The sequence below is a fragment of the Stegodyphus dumicola genome, chromosome 2 (genome assembly GCF_044657685.1).
Source record: "Stegodyphus dumicola isolate Sdum_Otavi_A_Nest chromosome 2, ASM4465768v1".
NCBI lineage: Eukaryota > Metazoa > Arthropoda > Arachnida > Araneae > Eresidae > Stegodyphus > Stegodyphus dumicola.
Window position 1 is genome coordinate 247562015 of NC_140769.1, and position 18498 is coordinate 247580512.

The following is an 18498-nucleotide window of genomic DNA, read 5'->3' on the forward strand; positions in this document are numbered from 1 at the left end:
ATTTACATGTAAATTTTCCTTCAACTCAGTTATTCAATACATGATGGCCAGTTTCTACACCCTTTGTAAGGATCCTAAGTTTTACTAACGTTTATTTTATTTTAAATCTTTACTATCACTTCTTATTTTCTACTTCCGGTCAGAATTAAAAGCTTTTAACTTATTTATGCAAATTTGTCTTGCTAACGCCAAGTACTTAAGTTGTGGCTTTTTGCCAAGCAAGAGAGAGGAAGGAGTTATTAGAAGCAGGCCGCTTGCCATAGTAGTTTTACTCGATTGCTGGTTGCCTTCAAGGCCAGAGGTTTAATCCTCGTGATAATTTTAAACGTATCGTAGTTTTAGCACCTCTCTGTACTACATACGGCTTTTTGTTAATTAACGGCCAATCTTGGAGTTAGGCACTTGTTTATTAATCCAAGGTTAGTTTAGTTAGAGTTTTAGTTAATATTTTTATATTCTTACGTTCAGACCACAAGTGGTTGGTCTCTGTATTCCGAAGTTCCGGAAATCGTTGTAAAGAGAGAAAAATAAAGGGTTTCGTATACCCTTCCTGTGTGTATTGTCTACTTCACAATTTATTGAACATAGCTTCAGTAAGTTCCCTGTTCCGAATCAGGACAGTTCATGTTTCCAAAGCAAGTAAAGAGGAATACCAGTCCTGATACCTTTATCCACAATCATCGTCATTCAAAATCCACTTTTTAGTCCATTGGATGCTTGTTTTCTAGTTGTTTCTCGATTTCCCCTGTGATCTCATATCTGTCCTCGCAATGTTCTTCAGGAAGCAGACTTGCTGAAGTTTCCAGCCTCCCAACTGCCATAAAGTATTTAATGACTTCGAATCGCCTCGCATGTATACTCGTGCTCAAAAAATAAGCGGCAAACGCTACAAGAAAACCACGAATGTAAAAATGGGAATTAAAACATACAATTTACATATGAGGTAGATTTGAGTTGAGTTGAGAGCAGAATCTGGACACCCGTGCGGCTTACTAAGACTATTCGGTTCTAGTCCAGGTTCCGCAACTATCCGAGGCAACACCTCATGGGGCCTATAAGGGCATACATTGGTCCTGTATACATGCTTACATAGTTCATAATATATGCTTACATAGTTACATAGTTCATAATATATGCTTACATAGTTACATATTTCATAGTACATGCTTATATACAAGTAGTTCATAATACATAGACCTTTCATAATACTTGCTTACATAGTTCATACATATACATGCTTACATACGTAGTTCATACATATACATGCTTACATACGTAGTTCATATATATACATGCTTACATAGTACATAATATATTGAGCCTGTTACATAATACATACATATAGTTCATAATAATGACATACATATAGTTCATACATAAGTTCATAATAATATATTGAGCCTGTTACATATGAGGTAGAGGTTGCATTCGCCTAATGCAAACAAGCAACCAAAATTACCATAAACGCTATTCCTTAGTCACACCACAACACCCTTAGAAAGTGGCGTGCCGGAGCTATGCATTCAATTCGTAGGCAGCGATGGTTCCGTATATAATCCGAGAAAGCTGGAAACAACAGATTTTAGATCAGGGAGATAGATAGACTAGTTTTGAACCACCTGATCTCCATGGATCCAATGAACATAAACGTGATTATTATGAGCAAAGGATCCCTCTTTTGGAGAAATGTACTTTTTGTTTGAGAAAGAATATTTGAATAATACAATTTTTAAAGGAAAAAGTAAGGGGATATCTAAACCGCTTGTGAGGTTTAAAGTATCGTATGACAACTTGAGTTACATGTAGCACTAATCTGTTTTACAATTACAGTTTGCGCTTTGCTGACAATGAACCTCTCCGAATTATTCTATCTGTCTGCTCTCATTGCTTATTTTTCATTTCAGGTAAATCGAGTAAGATTATAACGCCATCATGAAACAATTTACACGGTATTTTATCCTCTGGTATGGACTTCTCGAAACATACATCTTTACTGGTTGCATATTTGGGTGGACGGCGCTTCACTACATGCTGAGGCAAGAAGGTATTTATTCAACTGTTTGCAAAACAGATGGCTTAACCTCTTTGATGAATGTTTCTTTATGGAATGCGTCACATAGTGAAAACGAGTCGAGGTTTACAAGTTCAACTGAGATTCCTACACAGAAAATCAATGTGAGTATATTTTTCTTGCATTATCTGTGATTATTGGAAAAGTCAAACAACAAGAATCAGCGTCATATTTGTAAATTTGATTTAAAAAATTTGGAAAATTTACAAATGTAACGCTGATTGTTGTTGGATTTCTGCAATAATCATTATTTGGCGTGTTATTTTAACCTAAATATCTGTGATTTTATTGCTCACAACATATTTGAATCTTAAAATAATTTTTAATTATTTAATACAGGATATCCTAAAAATCAATGTACATTTAAAAATATTTGTTTCCGTTAATTTAAAGTATAAAGAAACGCAGTCAGCACAGATATGGTCATTTTACTTATTCGCATACATCACTAGTTAAGACACTGGAACTTCTATCAAATTTGTTACATCTTGGTTATTTCGTTATTATTTGTTCATTATTATACCTATAGAGTTAACGGTTTCCTTACAACGTCTTTGATTTCTCCTTTGGCATTTAAAAAATATTTAAAGTATTAATTTGATTAAATAAATCGTACTATTCGGTTTGGCGAAACATTTCTTCATTAACAGAGCGTGAACTCCAGTTAGTATGTATGGAATTAATATCTCATTAAAACGGATGACATGGGAACAATCTCTTTCCAAGTTGAGAAGCAAATTAGCCAGTCCTGCGGAGTTCTCGCTGTGTAGATAAGCAAGGCAGTTCTGTTTCTGAGTATAGCAATTCCAATTTCAGTTTCCAGCCTCCCAATTGCCTTGAAGTATTTAATGACTTGCCTCGCATATATATATACTCGTCTCAAAAAATAAGCAACAAACTCTAAAAGAAAACCACGAATGTGAAAATGGGAATTAAAACATACAATTTACATATGAGGTTGCATTCGCCGAATGCAAACAAGCAACCAAAATTACCATAAAACGCTATTCCTTATTCCCACCACAACCAACGCTTTAAAAAGGGGCATGCCGGACCTATGCATTCAATTCGTAGGCAGCGATGGTTCCATGTAATCCGAGACAGCCAAAGCGTAAAGCATGAGTCGAAGGTACCATTTGCAGGATGAAATCCGTTGGAGGACTGTCAAGATGTTGCAAACTGATGCAAAAGAATCCGCTGTTGCGAGAGAGCTGAATGTGCATCGTAATGTTATCAATAGGCTTCGGAATCGTTACTAAAGGAACCAAAACCTTTGCAGAAGACGTGGGTCTGGGCGCCGGAGGATTACCACAACGACAGACGATTACTTTCTGTTATTAAATGCAAGACAATGTAGATCAATAACAACATGATAACTGGCGTCACATCTCTCTACTGCTGTAGTATGGACCATATACCGCCAAACTGCGTCGCGTCGAATGCATGAAGTGGAGTGTGCACCCGACGACCTGCGATTTGTGACGTGGGACCTTTATCCCCATCGCATGTCGGTGCGCGGTTGAACTGGGCCCGTGAACATAGTTGGAGACAAGTACGTTGGACGGATGAGTCTGGATTTAATATTCAGAACGATTTCCGAAGGGGGAATGATATTGCGAGGACCAGGAACACGCTATCTGGCGCCAACCATCGTCGAAAGAGACCATTACAGAGAAGAAGGCTTACTTGTATAGCTGTTATAGCAACGACCGGCTGCACCGACGCCTACGTGATTCCTGGTGATTCCATCACATACATACGAAATCGCGAAGAAATTCTACACCCTCTTGTGCTTCCTTTTAGCACTGTAATGGGTACTGACGCGACATTTATGCAAGATCACCAACTGAATCACTTAGAGTTGGGTATGTTAGGAGATGAATAGCCACAACAGGTAATCAATGTCCTTATTGCCATCTTGACTCGCCATTATCAAGCAGCATTTTAACTAGTGTATATCATACCCGTTATTAGCGTGATATTTCCATTGCACATTCTTCCGACCCATTTGGACTTTTGCTATGTGGTACAGTAATGCCTCAAAACTTCTTGGATCAATTTCAAGCGTGTACATTAAACATTTTGGTTTGATTCCGTGTTTTGCCTTTGTTGCCTATCGTTTGAGCAAGAAGTGTAATATTATAAGGAGTTACATTTATATCAATAAAAATTACTGCAAATTACCTCATTTCAGAGATCTGCTAATTTTTTTAATTCAGGACTTTATTTAGTGACAGCTTATTGATGCGTACGTTTTTACTTATATTTTAAATTTTTATATTTTAGTACAGAAATCTAAAATAAGCTTTTAATTAAAAATATATGTTTAATATGTTTGAACAACAAATGCATTGGTGAAAAAAACACATATTACTTTAAAAAAATGAAAATTTTAACTCCTTTCCAAGGCACATTTATTGTAAATAATTAATTATAAATAGAGTAAAAGTTCTTTAGCCTATTGAAAAATCTATAATTTAGAAAGTATTTACGATGTACTAGATAATTTAAAAATTATTTCAGTGAGAAAGGCTTCTAAAAACGAAAAACGTTCATTCAATAAATAGTGATGTAAATTGTATAATTAAAATATGATTTAATTTATGCAGATTTTTAATTCGTTTATAACTTCATACCAATACCGTAAATAACAAGGACAATTTACTAAGATTCGGAGATGTAAGCCGAAGATCTATTGCGTTTTTCCCTTTGAAGTATTGTGTAATTTTTCTCGACGTTCATTAGAAATGATATGATTCGCATTAGGTAACTTAACTTGAGAAAGCATACACTTTGTGATAAAATTTGAAAGAGATTTTAGGAGAAGTTATTTAAAGTTTGGAAGAAAATCCGAAATATTTGCGAGATTTTCATTGTTACATGCACTTACATTAGTTTCAGTAATTATTTATTCTTGAATTCCTAAATTTTCCTTCAATTTCTCAATTTTCATTCTTTTCCTTTGAGATAAGTGTAAATACTTAATTTTGTTAAATGAATTAAAGAGCAAGAATTTGCTCTTCTTTCTTTAACTCAGACCAAAATGTTAGACAAATCCCAGATTTTGTCAAATCACATGTAAATATTAAAATTACACAGTACATGATATTTGAGCTTATCTAGTCTCAAAGCAGTATAGATTAAGTAACTGATAAAAGACTCATCGATTCTGAATCCGAAAGATTGAGCACGAAAATTCTAGAAGTGGTAAAATTTAAGTGGTATTCAAAATACGTTGATTCAAAATACGAATCATCTCGGGACGAGATTATCATTTGCACAGAATTTCCCTCAAAGATGTTTTTTTAACGAACCAAACAGCTGCTACAATTGTCTTGTTATAGTTTACAGCACATTTCTCGAATAAATTTCTTTGCATGGCCATTTCCTCTGGACCCTCTGAATCTGAATAGGCCATCCACTTCGGTTTTCATTAAGAACTTTAGAGGGGCTTTGAGAAAAATTAATTTTCGACTCAACTTGTACCTGATTTTAATGTAAAAAACAATTTACTCACAAGTGTACAAACATGTAAATCAAGGAACATTGAGTGATCTGACGAGGGGATTCCCCGAGTCCAGCCCGATCTGGAAATCGCATACCAACAGCCTGGATCGTTGCTCGTTACTCGAGTCAATGCTGGTATTTAGAGACGAATGTTTCGCTCATACTTTCCTCGTATCTCGAATTTCTCGTATATAGAAGTGCTTATATCTCGAGGTTCCACTGTATTTTACATTTTAAAAACACAAAAATAAAGGCAGGCGAATTTAATATATTATGTGCTTGAACAGGAAATGAAAAATAAGTCTAATGAGAAAATATTTCAAAGTATCAACATTGCTTAATAGAATTATTTTAAATTACATTTTTGCTGTACAAAGCTAGCTAAACGTTACTACGCTACCAAATAGGAAAATTCGCAGACAATAATTAATTTATAAAATGTTTTAAAACCTTAACTGCCATATGACCCACCGGTGGATCATGATAGGTTTGTTTCTAGGGCCTCGTGATCCGCCGGTGTGTTGCAGCAACGTTTACGTTTGTGGCAGCAGGTACCACTGATGTGTCACTTTTTCTGAAGTTTTATTTGGGAATATAAATTGTTTCTGTCTCCATATCATTCTGCTCAAATTTGTCCAAAATTACAAACGTATATATTTTCATAAATGTATTTCTTTATTACTCATGAAAATGTACAAAGTTAAAAATTTTAAGAATAATATTTATTTTGTTATTTTACAAAATGGTGTTAAAAATGTGAATATGTGCTGCAGTGTTCTGGATAGCACACGTCGATGATCGTGTGAGTGTACGCCGTCTTCCAGACGAACAATTATTCTCCCCTTTACAGCTGGTCATCTGGTGGTGGCGGTATTATGCTTTGCGGGACGTTCTCATGAGCGGCTCTGGGACCCTTAGTTTTGGTAGAACAGACCATGAAAGTTGCAGCCTACGTGAACATAACTGCGGATCAGTTGCCCCTTACCGTCATCTGTCTTCCCAAATAGAAAAGAGTCTTCCGGCAGAAAAGCGACCCATATCACAAGGCTTGAACTATGTTGGAGTGGTTCGAAGAGCATAAAGAGAAATCCCAACTAATGTCTGGCCATCTAACTCGTCGGATCTTATTCCAATAGAACACATTTGGGATGTCATTGAGCAGCAGCTCAGAGCTAGTACAGCACCATGTCAGAATATGTCGATTTTGCCTCACCGCTGTTTTGACATTTTGTACAACCTGTCTCCAGTGTCTTTGTACAACTTCTGGCCTCCGTGCCAAGGCGAGGTACAGCTGTTATGCAGGTCAAAGGTCGCGCAACGCGTTATTGAATAGGTGGTCCTAATGTTTTGGCTCTTCAGCGTACATTCGTTAGATAATATTGTAAATAGTTATTTTTACTTTTAATTTTTATGAGTTGTCTGATAAAAGTTGTAATTTGCATGGTTTGGATAAATGAGGTTCTATTGTATGTACTCTAATTTTAAAAATACTTTTTAATTCAGAAAAAAAAAGTTATGTTAAGATAATATAATAAGCAATATAACTAACTTATGAAGTATGTAAAATTCTTTCTAGACAAGACTTTTTTTAAATAATTCTTTTACGAAAGGAAGAGGATGATTTCCTAAAATATTCGGCTTAGGGCATGGACTGATTGTTCGAAAAATTAGAAACCTTAACCCAAAGCTTATCTATCAGAAAGGTTTCCTCTGTTTTACAGAAATGTTTTATTGACATGACGTCATATAGCTCCTGTGAAATGATACATATACTTCTTAAATTTAAAAAAAGATGCAACTTTCGTTAGTTAACATTTCCGACAATAATAGTGGTTAGCCAATGCCCGAGTGCTTAGAGACTGCTGAATACTGGAAGTTCGTCCCGAGTTCTATGAGAGTTTTATTTGTTCCATCTATCCGAGATAACGGGCTGTCTACATAATTGGTTTCCCCATGTGTGACGTGAATACTAGCAAGTTTCTTTTATAAAATCCTTCGCAAAGGTTATCCTTCTCTTAGGATGGACAGCTCTTTTTTTCGTACAGGTAGATAACGCCATAAGATGCTCTTTGATACTTCGTACATATCCAATACATTGACCATGATAGAAAATAAAATGTCCCATGCAGAAATGAGTTAACAACGTGTGTTTAAATGTAAAAGGGCTTTACAGCAACAACATTCAATATGCAGTGAAGCATATAAATTTTTTAATCGCTACCTAAATTTCAACGCAGAAAAAAAGATTAAAATTAATTAAATTTTTTTCCTTCTAGAGTTTTTCGTTTGTTAAAGAATAAATGCAAACCATATTTGGCAAACAACATTTTTATGGCTATCATAATTACGAAAGCAAAATGTTTCTTAAGTGTTAAAGGCTGTAAAGCTCAAAGTGTTAGAAGCGTTCATGGATCTCGCCATGTTCCGATAACCTGACCCAAGGCATGACAAACATTTTCTAAGAAACGCAGATAGTAAAATGTTTAGGCTCGTGTACCTCCTCTCTCGAAAAACAAATTAAAAAAAAAATTAGAAAATGATATTTTTGCAGAATGTTTATGCACATTTTGCTGACACTTATATATTTACATTTATTGTTAAAAATCATTATAGAAAGCGTTAAATTGTATAATAATGCGATGAATACAATTATTTGTTTCTTCTGAGATAATATTTCAAAATATTGAAGTTCGAAGTTAGCACTTCCTACGATTAACAATGAACGAACGGTCATTTGTTAATAATGATCTGCATTGAGATTCTACACACTTCGTTTCGACACTAGTAAGTATTCATAAATATAGACCAATCCCCGTGAATAAGATTGTAATTTATCTTCTGAAAGATACTTACAGAACTGCATTAGATAACAGTTTTAAATATCGTTTTTAATACATCATTTCGCCTATCAGTCAGTTTCAGTTGAAGGTCTGACGGAAGCTTTTCAGTCGTATAGTCAAATGGATTTTGAAATATAAAAATGTCTTTGCATTTGCAGAAATATCCAAAACACGCTGTTGTAACTGTAATTTAAGTTCAGAAAACATATTAGCAGCGAATATGTTTTCTGAATACTGTTTTTTATGTTTTCAGAAAACATATTTACTGCTAATATGTTTTGGAATGGGTATTTCCCTAACATTTGAAATTTTTTACAACATGGAAAATAATCAACTTGTTTAACGTTATTTGTGTTTTTTCCGTGTAATTTTAATTTCTTTACTGTACTCCACGATGTATGTAGAAAATGCTAATTTTCACTATTCAATCATAGCGGTTGTGAGAAGTTTATCTCATTTAAAACAATTTCCATTTTTTTCTTCAAGTTAGAAAATTTCAACAGAACTTTTCTACTGCTGATCTATCGAAGCGTTATATGGTAGGGCTGGTCAGGATCTTCGGCTTCAAAAATCAGCAAATAAATAAATATTAATAATAATAAAAAGTCTGAAAGGTTTCTGACATTATTACGTCCAAAGCGGCGTTTTTTTTTAACATTTTGTGTGTTACTTTTATTTATTAAATATCACGTTCTTCGCACTTAAACCATAAAATTCAGTTCAACGGCAATATCGCAAAGTAATTTTAAAATGAGCATATCTTTAGAATTTCCGATACAGTGCCTCGCGCGCTGGAGATAAAGATGTTTTTTTTAGTGTTGCCATTGCTCGCTTTTAAATCGTTTAGTTTCTAGAGACATTAGGTATTTTGGAAGTAGGAAAGATAAAAATATGCAACGCCTTCGCCGGGAATCGAACTACGAACCTCTGGAATACGTGCTCAGCGAGCAGACCACTACACCACGAAGGCAGGCCAAGAAGGTGGGAGAGATTTAATCAAAAATTCGTTGAAGTGTGACAAAATATGAAATGGATAATAAAAACAAATTTCAAACTCAAATTAGGGATTCCACATGCCCATATTCTATGGAAGATTTACGCTATTCAAATTTGTATGGCTCTAGGTACCGTTGTTTTATCACAGTACGAGGTAGGTACATACATACATCATGCAGATTCTTCGTTATTTAATTTCTTTAAATATAATACAGGGCTCTAATATTTGCTGGCAACAATTTGAAAAGGGAAACAATGCTTGTAGTGGTTCGACGCAAAATGCCAAAATGAAATTAATAATCCTTCTGGGAAAATTTCCCATTTGGAGCAAAATATCAGGAAATTGGCAATGAGAGCCATGACAAGTCTATGAGGGCAAATGAATAATTTTATTTGGCATAGACTGGCACAAGTGGTTCAATAAAACTTTGTTAGACTGAGGACTGTTAAATAATCATTGAAATAGATGAGTTGAGTATTTAGCTTTTTCACAAGTCTTTAAACTTTGTCCCGCTAATCCTTTCCCTGTTCCACATATCATCAGTTATGACATATTTTACCTGATTTCATTGCAAACTGTACTGCATTAGCGTATTGTCGACTTCCCTGAAGATATCTTTTCTTGTACGTGTTCCAAAATTATTTATAGAAGTTAATTCTTTGTTCATATCAAACTCAGAATTCACCTCCATCGAGCGATGTTCCGGTTCGAATAGACATTTTCCCCTGCCTCTCAGTGGCAAACCCAAACTCAGTACAAGCGCCAATTATGTTACAGAATTCGCTTTAAGTGGCAACTGTCTGAACTTTAGAACTTGCTTTTCGATTTGTTTGAAGCCGCTTGAATGCTGCGGATGAGATGTTAAATTGATTTTAGATTAGATTAAATGTTTTCGTATTATAATAAATTCCCTTTTAAATTAGATGGAATGTTGATTTAGAGAGAAGTACGGCTAAATCACACATGTAGAAATTTAGATTTATTTTAGAACTTTGTTAGATACGCCTCGCCATTATTCGAACAGACAATATCATTCGTCAATAGCCAATAAAACCACTGGATTGTTGTTCATTCTTGATGTCGCTCCTGATGTTCTCAACTCTTCTAACATATGTTTTTGCCGACAGACTGAAAAACTGAAACAAATCCATTTTCTATGGCCACATTTCTTCGGCTGCACAAGAAAACATGATTTGATTAATTAACCATCGGTGTATGATTTCTATTTAGTAGCTAATAAATAAGTATTCGTAAGCTAATTTTAGTTACTGCTTCATTGTAATTTTTCATTTTTACGAATAAATTGCGCTGCGATAAAAAACCTTGTTTTAAACTTTCCAGTTTTAGCGATCTTTCAGTTTCTGTGAATTTCGAATATTGTATAGAGTTCCTTACTTTGGAATTCTAAGTTAATGTTGGAAGTGAAGAATCTAAGAACTGATAAGCGAATAATCGCCTGAGTTCGGTGACAAGAAACAACAAGATAGAAGGGTAGCTAACCCTTTATTATTCCAGTAAGATTTAACAAACTCCGCCTGGGAGTGTACAAGCAAAGCCCGCACTTGGACTTGAACTTAAAAGACTAAGACTTTAACTAAAACTAAGATTAACTAAAGAAGTATAGCCGAAGCTATCAAGGTTCAAATCGAGTTGGCTCCTTAACTTATTTGACTACGAAGCTTAGCAAGGGCCTGAGTACGGCCGAGCGTAATAACAGTTTTGAGAGAGAGAGTGGCCAAAAAGGCAGACGCGCGTAAATCAGAAACTCTGATTCTCTCTAACTCAGTAAGTAACTTCGTGGTTTAAATACCGCTCCTCCTCAATAAATATTCAGCAAGATTCCAAAACTACGTTCTGGCCGGAAGTAGTAAGCTGAATTTAAGAATTTGACAGGAAAGGAACTTTAACTTAAAATTTAACTGTTAATAAAATTAACATAATTCTTACAATTTATTAATGTATCAAGAGCTTAGTTTGGTGATGACGACATATATTGTATTATTTTCATACACCTATTTTATCATTACAAATTAAACATACTTTGTTATTCAATTCTACGATAAAATATTTAGCACTCCATTCTGCTTTAAACTGCGACATACGAAATCGAATTTTCTGCTCTTATCTGATCTACAAAGAGATATGGCAACGGTGGGTAATAAATAAAATAAAATGGAAAGAATAAAATATCATAGAGTAAAGATAGCCAGTAAGCAGTGATGAGTTGTCAACGTGTACTGCTAAAGCAAAGCTCAGAGAACTGGTAACGCTTGTTCTACCACACGGCAGACAACAAAATGCCCATATGCAACGCCAATAGGGACATGTGTGGTTATTATTCGTAACTAATTCCCAATTCGTTTTTTTCTACTATACTCTACACCCTGATGGAGGCAACAGGCTTGTTGTCATGCTTAGGCTGTCGTTGTGCGTCCTCTGGAGGAAAATAATAAAAAACTACTATCTATGCTTCACGGCTAAGGCTATTGCAGGAAATTTGCATTGGAATCCTCTGTTAACCGAAATTATCCGTAGCCCGCAGTCAGAGGGCACTGCGACTTCCATTCAACATTCCCAATGTACATTCATAAAACAAATCTCATTAATTGCCTGAAAAAAAAACATCTTAGCAGAAAGCTGAGACAAAGCTTTTCAGATTAAAGGACTTCTTAAATACGAGAATGTTTTCATCAGCGTGAATTTAGCGCATCATTCTTATATCATAACGTTCGAGGATAGTTTGGAAGTATCTGCATGTGTGTATTTTAATCATTCGACAGTTACAGTTTGTTTTAATTGCAGCTGAGTCAAATGTATTATAGAGGTCTCTGTTAGAAAAAAATTAACTATTGAAGAAACTTTTAGAAATGTAGAATCAACCGAAACAACTAAATAAAACAATTGAAATTATTTCAAAACTGAAGCATCAACAGAATTCTGAAGAATCAACGTTCAGTATAGTAGGACATATGTTAAGAGTAAATATACTTAAGGAAAGGATTTCAAAAGTGTAATACTGCCCGCCCCCGAAAAAAAGGGAAAGGTTCCGAACATATATAGCGCGTCGATAAAAGTCATTTTTTTTTAATTTGTTGGTTGTAAGCATATATTTATGGTTATAAAATATTCTAAATAAGAAAATTATTCGTGTTTACGCCTTTTTGAAATTAAAATTTCAGTTTTTTAAATACTATGAATTCCAACTTTTTTTAATGATTCTTCCTGTTAAATTTAGCAAAAGATTATATTCATTCTAAAAATAAAACACAAGAAGTTCTTGTTATTTGGGCTGTGCTTTTGATTATATCGTAGTTTTCACATAAAACCTGCATATTCAATTCACATATTTCATGTAGTTATGAGGGAAATTCCTGTAAGCAAACCTAATAATTTCTTGGAGCAAAATATTATGATTAGTAGCCTTGAACAAAGTTTTTTAGATGGCAAAAATGAAAGTCATTTATACTATTATATACCTTCTTTAATACCTTTACAAATTCAATTTAGTTCCTTGGAAGTATAATATTTTACATGACTGAGTTAGGGATACTTAACTTTAGCTACTGAAAAGTCGAAAGCATTTTTCACAGCATGGAAAATAATCAAATTTCTTTAATGTGATTTGTGTTTCAAACAATTCATATTTCCTGCGAGAAGGCTTTCTATAGAATGTATTTCACATGTGAGCACTGGTTTTCCCAATAATTTTAAGTTTCTTAAAATACCAGAAAAATTTGTATTATATCTTTTATTTCATGTATCTTATTATATTCCATTATTTCTTCATCTATCATTATTCTATTACTTCTTCACGTATCATTATTCTATTATTTCACGTATTGAATTCTATTCTTTTATTTCGTCATATATCTTTCATGTTAACGTGCTTGATTGTTCATCATAAGCTTGGCGGTTTGGGACTATATAACGGAGCCATAGTTTTATTTGTAGAGTTTAACACGCTTAGCAATTATCTAAACTGACTAGACTAAAGCGAATAATAGCTAAGTCTAAAATAACAACTGAAACTTGGGAAGGGTGATTAAAATTAAAAACGGAAGGCCCACCTTGTACTTGCAAATCAGACAATAATTTGTGACGAAATGACTTGTGTCGAATGTAAAATTTAAATTCAAAGAAACTGGTAGCCAAAGGTTACACAATAAATTTAATGCGAAGTTGGCTCAAAACTTAACCGGCGTGGAATTATCCCCCCCACACACACACACAATGGTGAGCAATAGCCATTATTGGTTTTGGTCATTACCTAAAGCCGGAAGCGATGGTCACTTTATTATGGTGGCACCTATTAGGTGGGCTTCGATAGCCTTTTCTGAAGGGACAGACAATTTACATCCATGCCTTCACCGGTATTCAAATCCTGGCCCTTCGGTAGGGCAGTCAAAGTTGCTAACCACTTTCCCGTCGGTAAATTATATCGGCAATTAGGCCGAAGACAAGAACTCTTGTCTAAGATAGCGACCTAGTGCAATGACCAGGAGTGGCAGAATACGCTGTGTCTTATAGTCTCAGAACTCAAACCTGAAATACACGAGAACTGAATTCTGGCGGGAAAACGGAAAGAATAAGTGACAGTACAGATCCAAAACCTAAAGTAATTGATTAATCAACTTAAGGGAACCTCGCACATTGAAAGATTGCATTACTAGAAGCGTTTATTTTTACCAGTTTCATACACATTCCCTAAATCAGCGGTGCCCAACCTTCTGCTCGCCGATCGTTTTGTATGTGCTCGCCAGCCCGATTAGGCACTATGAACAAAAACATTTTTAAAATAACCATCCATTTATATTTCTTAATTGTTAAAATATGGTAAGCATTTATAGTCATAAGAGATAACTTGCAAAGCGTTATAAAATAATTGATTGCTGACTGATGAACTTGATGACGAACATGGAATCTTATTGCTTCATTCCGATGTTAGATGGCTTAGCGGGGAAAAAGTACTTCAACGATTTGTAGAACTTCTTTCGCCAATAAAGCAGTTTTTGGAATCCGGAAACGAAAGTTATAAAGAATTGGACGATAATAATTGGTTATGCGATCTGTATTTTCTCACGGATATAACAGCTAAATTGAAAAAACTCCAGAGGAAAGAAAAAAAACCCTTTTTCAATTGACTGGGACTGTAACTGCTTTTCAGATAAAGTTAAATTTGTGGATAAATGAAAGAAAACAATTTAATGCATTTTTTTTTTTTTTCAGAATTTATCAAGCCATATTATTAACCACAAGGCAATTGAAACAGAGAAATACTCGGAAAACCTAAATACACTGAAAAAAATTTTGAACTCCGCTTCTCTGATTTCCATAAAGTTCAACCAATATATTATCATTCATCTAAATTTAAACAAATGTGTATTACATAAAATAAATTGGCTTAAAAACTTTTTTATGCAAGGTGTATGAATACATTTTTTTCCTCACTGTATTCGTCTTTCTTCTTAAAAGAGAAAAATCTTCTATTGGCCTGCACGTAGTAAGCTAAATGAGGTACACTTAATCAAGTTTTCCTTAAAGAAGGTATAAAAAACGAACTTACATAATACAAATATACTACTTGCAGTATTAAAAAAAATCTGAAAGGTTTCAGATTTTAATGTACGCCCAAAGAGGCATTTTTAAACGTTTTGTGTGCTACCTTTATTTATTAGATATCATGCTTTTCGTACTTAAACCATAAAATTCAATTCAACAGAAATATCCAAAAATATTTAAAAGAGAATAACTTTAGAGTTTTCGATACACAGTCTCGCGCGCTGGACATGCTTTCCCCCCCCCCGTATAGTGTTGCCATTGCTCGCTTTGAAATCGTTGAGTTTCTTAATCAAAAACTCATAATTGCTTTACAAAATAGGAAAAAGATAATGAGACAAATTTCAAATTTGTTATTCCAGATGCCCATATTTAGGTGGAGACTTACGTTATTGAAAACTGCAGGTGCCGCTGTTTTTTCACAGTGCGAGAAACATACATACATTTATGCAGATTCTTCATTATTTAATTTCTTTAAATATAAAACAAGGCTCTAATATTTGGTGGCAAAAATTTAAAAAGTAATTCGCCGCTTATACCGAGTCAACGCAAAATGCCAAAACGAAATTAGTAGCCCCTTCTGTGATAACGTCCTGTACGCTAAAAGAAATTCAAAGTGTTTTCCCCTCCATCTTGGACGTTGGCAAGCATTATTTATAATTTGGTAGTCAGGACTTTCACTAAATAGGAAGACTTATTTTATTACAAAGGTAGATGCAAATTAAATATTATTTTTAAAACCCCCTTTACTAATAGCTTCATTTCTTCTTTCGACTATGGTTAGCGAAGGAACACTGAATAACTCGTGGACTTTTATTTTTTCTAAACTGGATATTATTTTATTTTATTAGCCTAAGAGGTGTTAGCCCGAAAGGTCTATTAATCTCGGAAACATCATTTTGCGCCTAATCACTAAACGCATTGAATCTTATTTCGAATTGTTGCCACCAAATATTATCGTTTTGCATTATATTTAAAGAACTTAAATAATGAAGAAACTACATGAATGTATGTATGTTTCTCGCATTAGGAAAGATACCTAAAGCCATCCAGTTCTGAATAACATAGTCCTCTATCCGAATATGGGTCTTTGGAAGACCTAATTTTAAATTTAGAATTAATTTTATTATCTATTTCATGTTTTTCAAAACTTTAACTAATTTTTGATTAAAAAGACTCAACGATTTCAAAGCTAGTGGTGGCAATACTGTACGAGAAGGAAAACATGTTTAACTCCAGCGCGCGAGACTATCTATCGGAAATTCTAAAGGTGTTTTGAAATATTTTTATCCCAAAAAGGGGTTAGTCCGAATGCTCTTGAAACCTGTATGTGTGTAAATGGAAAAGACGACCCTTTGGACGTAATATAATGTTAGATCTTTTCTTAATTTTTAATTAATTAATATATATATATATATTTATTAGGTACAAAGTTCGCAACATGTTACTGCATGCTCTTACTCGAAAGATTTTTCTAGTCTTTGCGATATAAAATACTTTTAGCCACACTCCATTAAACAAGATTACACGTGAATGCCTCGAACAAGTAACAACAAACAAATAATTGCTCAGAAAAGAGAGTCTGCTTATGTTTTTCCTCTCTTGAATCAATGCGTCACGTGACTGGGTTACTTAAGATATGGCTAGAATGTTAGGTGCATCAGTCACGCTAGGGAACACGGACACCGTCTGAAACAATTATAGTGCTACCGACCTTGCTTCCGACCTTGAGATTTCGCTTTCTCTGCCGCTTCTCAGGTGGTCCCAGTTGCCGCGCAACCTTTTGTGTTCATCTTGATGGCCACAATGCTAAGTTTTAATGCAACAATGGGCTTATGTAATAAAAATAAACTACCCGACGTGTTTTAGATAAGTGATGAGTTTAGATGTTTCCAGCTTGTTTCCGGATTGCAGTTGTCTATAGAAGATCGCAGAGTGTTTAGTTTGGAAGTAACCGCACTCATATTTTCTGAAGTTTATTCAGAAAAAATTCCCAGCGTGCCTTTTTCTTCTTTCAAGTTGTTTCTGCCTACCGGATTTGAATCTGCAACTGAAGACATAAATTTTAAAATACTATTCTTAATTCTTAAGCATGTGCATTGAGATTGATTACTTAAACTAGTATTTCATGTAGCGGGTGGGGCAGGAAAAAATAAAGGAATAAATATATTTTTCATCTGTTTCAAAGAATTTCTCTTCTTCAAAAAGATTTCGGAAGATAACAGAAGTCATTATAATGTTAAACTTAGATAAACTGATGAAAATTCTTAATAATACTTTTAATAATTAAGAAATAAATATTCTGAGGTTAAATAATTAAGATATAAAAGTTCTAAATTAAGAGCACTGGTAATTCGATCTCAATGCACATATCAATGCGGATCCCGGCTACCGAGCTTGCTCCATGGACGCTTTTGTGGTTTATCCCATGTGTAACCTAGATATAAGCCAGTTTCCCTTAGAAAGTCCTCCACAAAGGCAGTCCTTTTCAGTCTTACATACGTAATTTTCTCTCGGCTGCTTCAAGATTTCTAGTACTTCCCAATTCTCGAAATTACTGGAAGTCATGTGAGGGGCAGATACGGTTACAGCTACATATAGCATCAATTACAATTATTCAATTACAATACCCATTACAAGGCCCATCAGCGGCCGAGGGGTAAAAGACGCTGAACACTGGTAGTTCGGTCCAGGGCTCGAGTCCCGGCGAACCCTGGACCGAACTACCAGTGTTCAGTTCAGGGCTGGCTGCATGGGCGTTTTTGTGGTTTTTCCTATGTGTAACGTGGATACCAACCAGTTTCCCTTAAAAAGACCTCCACGGGGCATCCCTCCCTTTCCGTGTAGTGCCTAATGGCGAAGCACATAATAAGCACAAAAAAAAAAAAAAAAAAAAAAAAAAAAAATTACATCGCCGAATTTGGCGACAAAATTTAGTCGCCCAAACCATCGCCAACTTTGTGATATCTCGCCAATTTAGCGAGATAGCTATTTACTCATTGTTAAATAGACTTTTGCCCCTGTATATTTACTTTCCCGGTAAAACCTCTTGTCGTTTCTTTCCCTTTCCATGTTATATTAAAAAAAAAAAAAAAAAAAAAAAAAAAAAAAAAATATTACAATTTCTTGCATAATATCACTAAAATCATTTACATATGTGCAAAATTCCTAACAGTATGTAAGATACTGGTATTTTTATATTCGGTAAACCAACCAAAATACTAAAGAACAAAAACAATACTACACTAAATATTCGTCCGTATTATATAGTATAAAAACATGAACATTAAAGATCTGAAAATAAGAGTGTTTATTAATAAGATGTCTAAGGTACTGTAAGTAAGGACTATGTATATATTTCGAAGTGATATTTCCAACTAAATATAACTTGTCCATTTACCGTCAGATGAAATACTACTTTTATCTTCGAGATATATAAGTCTAATAGCGTATTTCTCTGCATTTTTATTTTCCATTAATGTTCTGTTTTGTATCTCAGTGACGTAAATTTACATAAGTACTGCGTA

The 18498-nt window shown here is 34.4% G+C and overlaps 1 protein-coding gene across 1 annotated transcript in view; it reads left to right on the forward strand.

Annotated features, from left to right (window-relative positions):
- The window catches only part of LOC118187530 (equilibrative nucleobase transporter 1-like), a 321014-nt gene that overhangs the window by 20994 nt on the left and 281522 nt on the right, over positions 1–18498 (forward strand). The window contains exon 2 of the mRNA XM_085811987.1: positions 1905–2175. Within this exon, the coding sequence (XP_085668113.1) occupies positions 1933–2175 (243 nt within the window). The 5' untranslated portion in view covers positions 1905–1932. The remainder of the gene's footprint in view (positions 1–1904; positions 2176–18498) is intronic.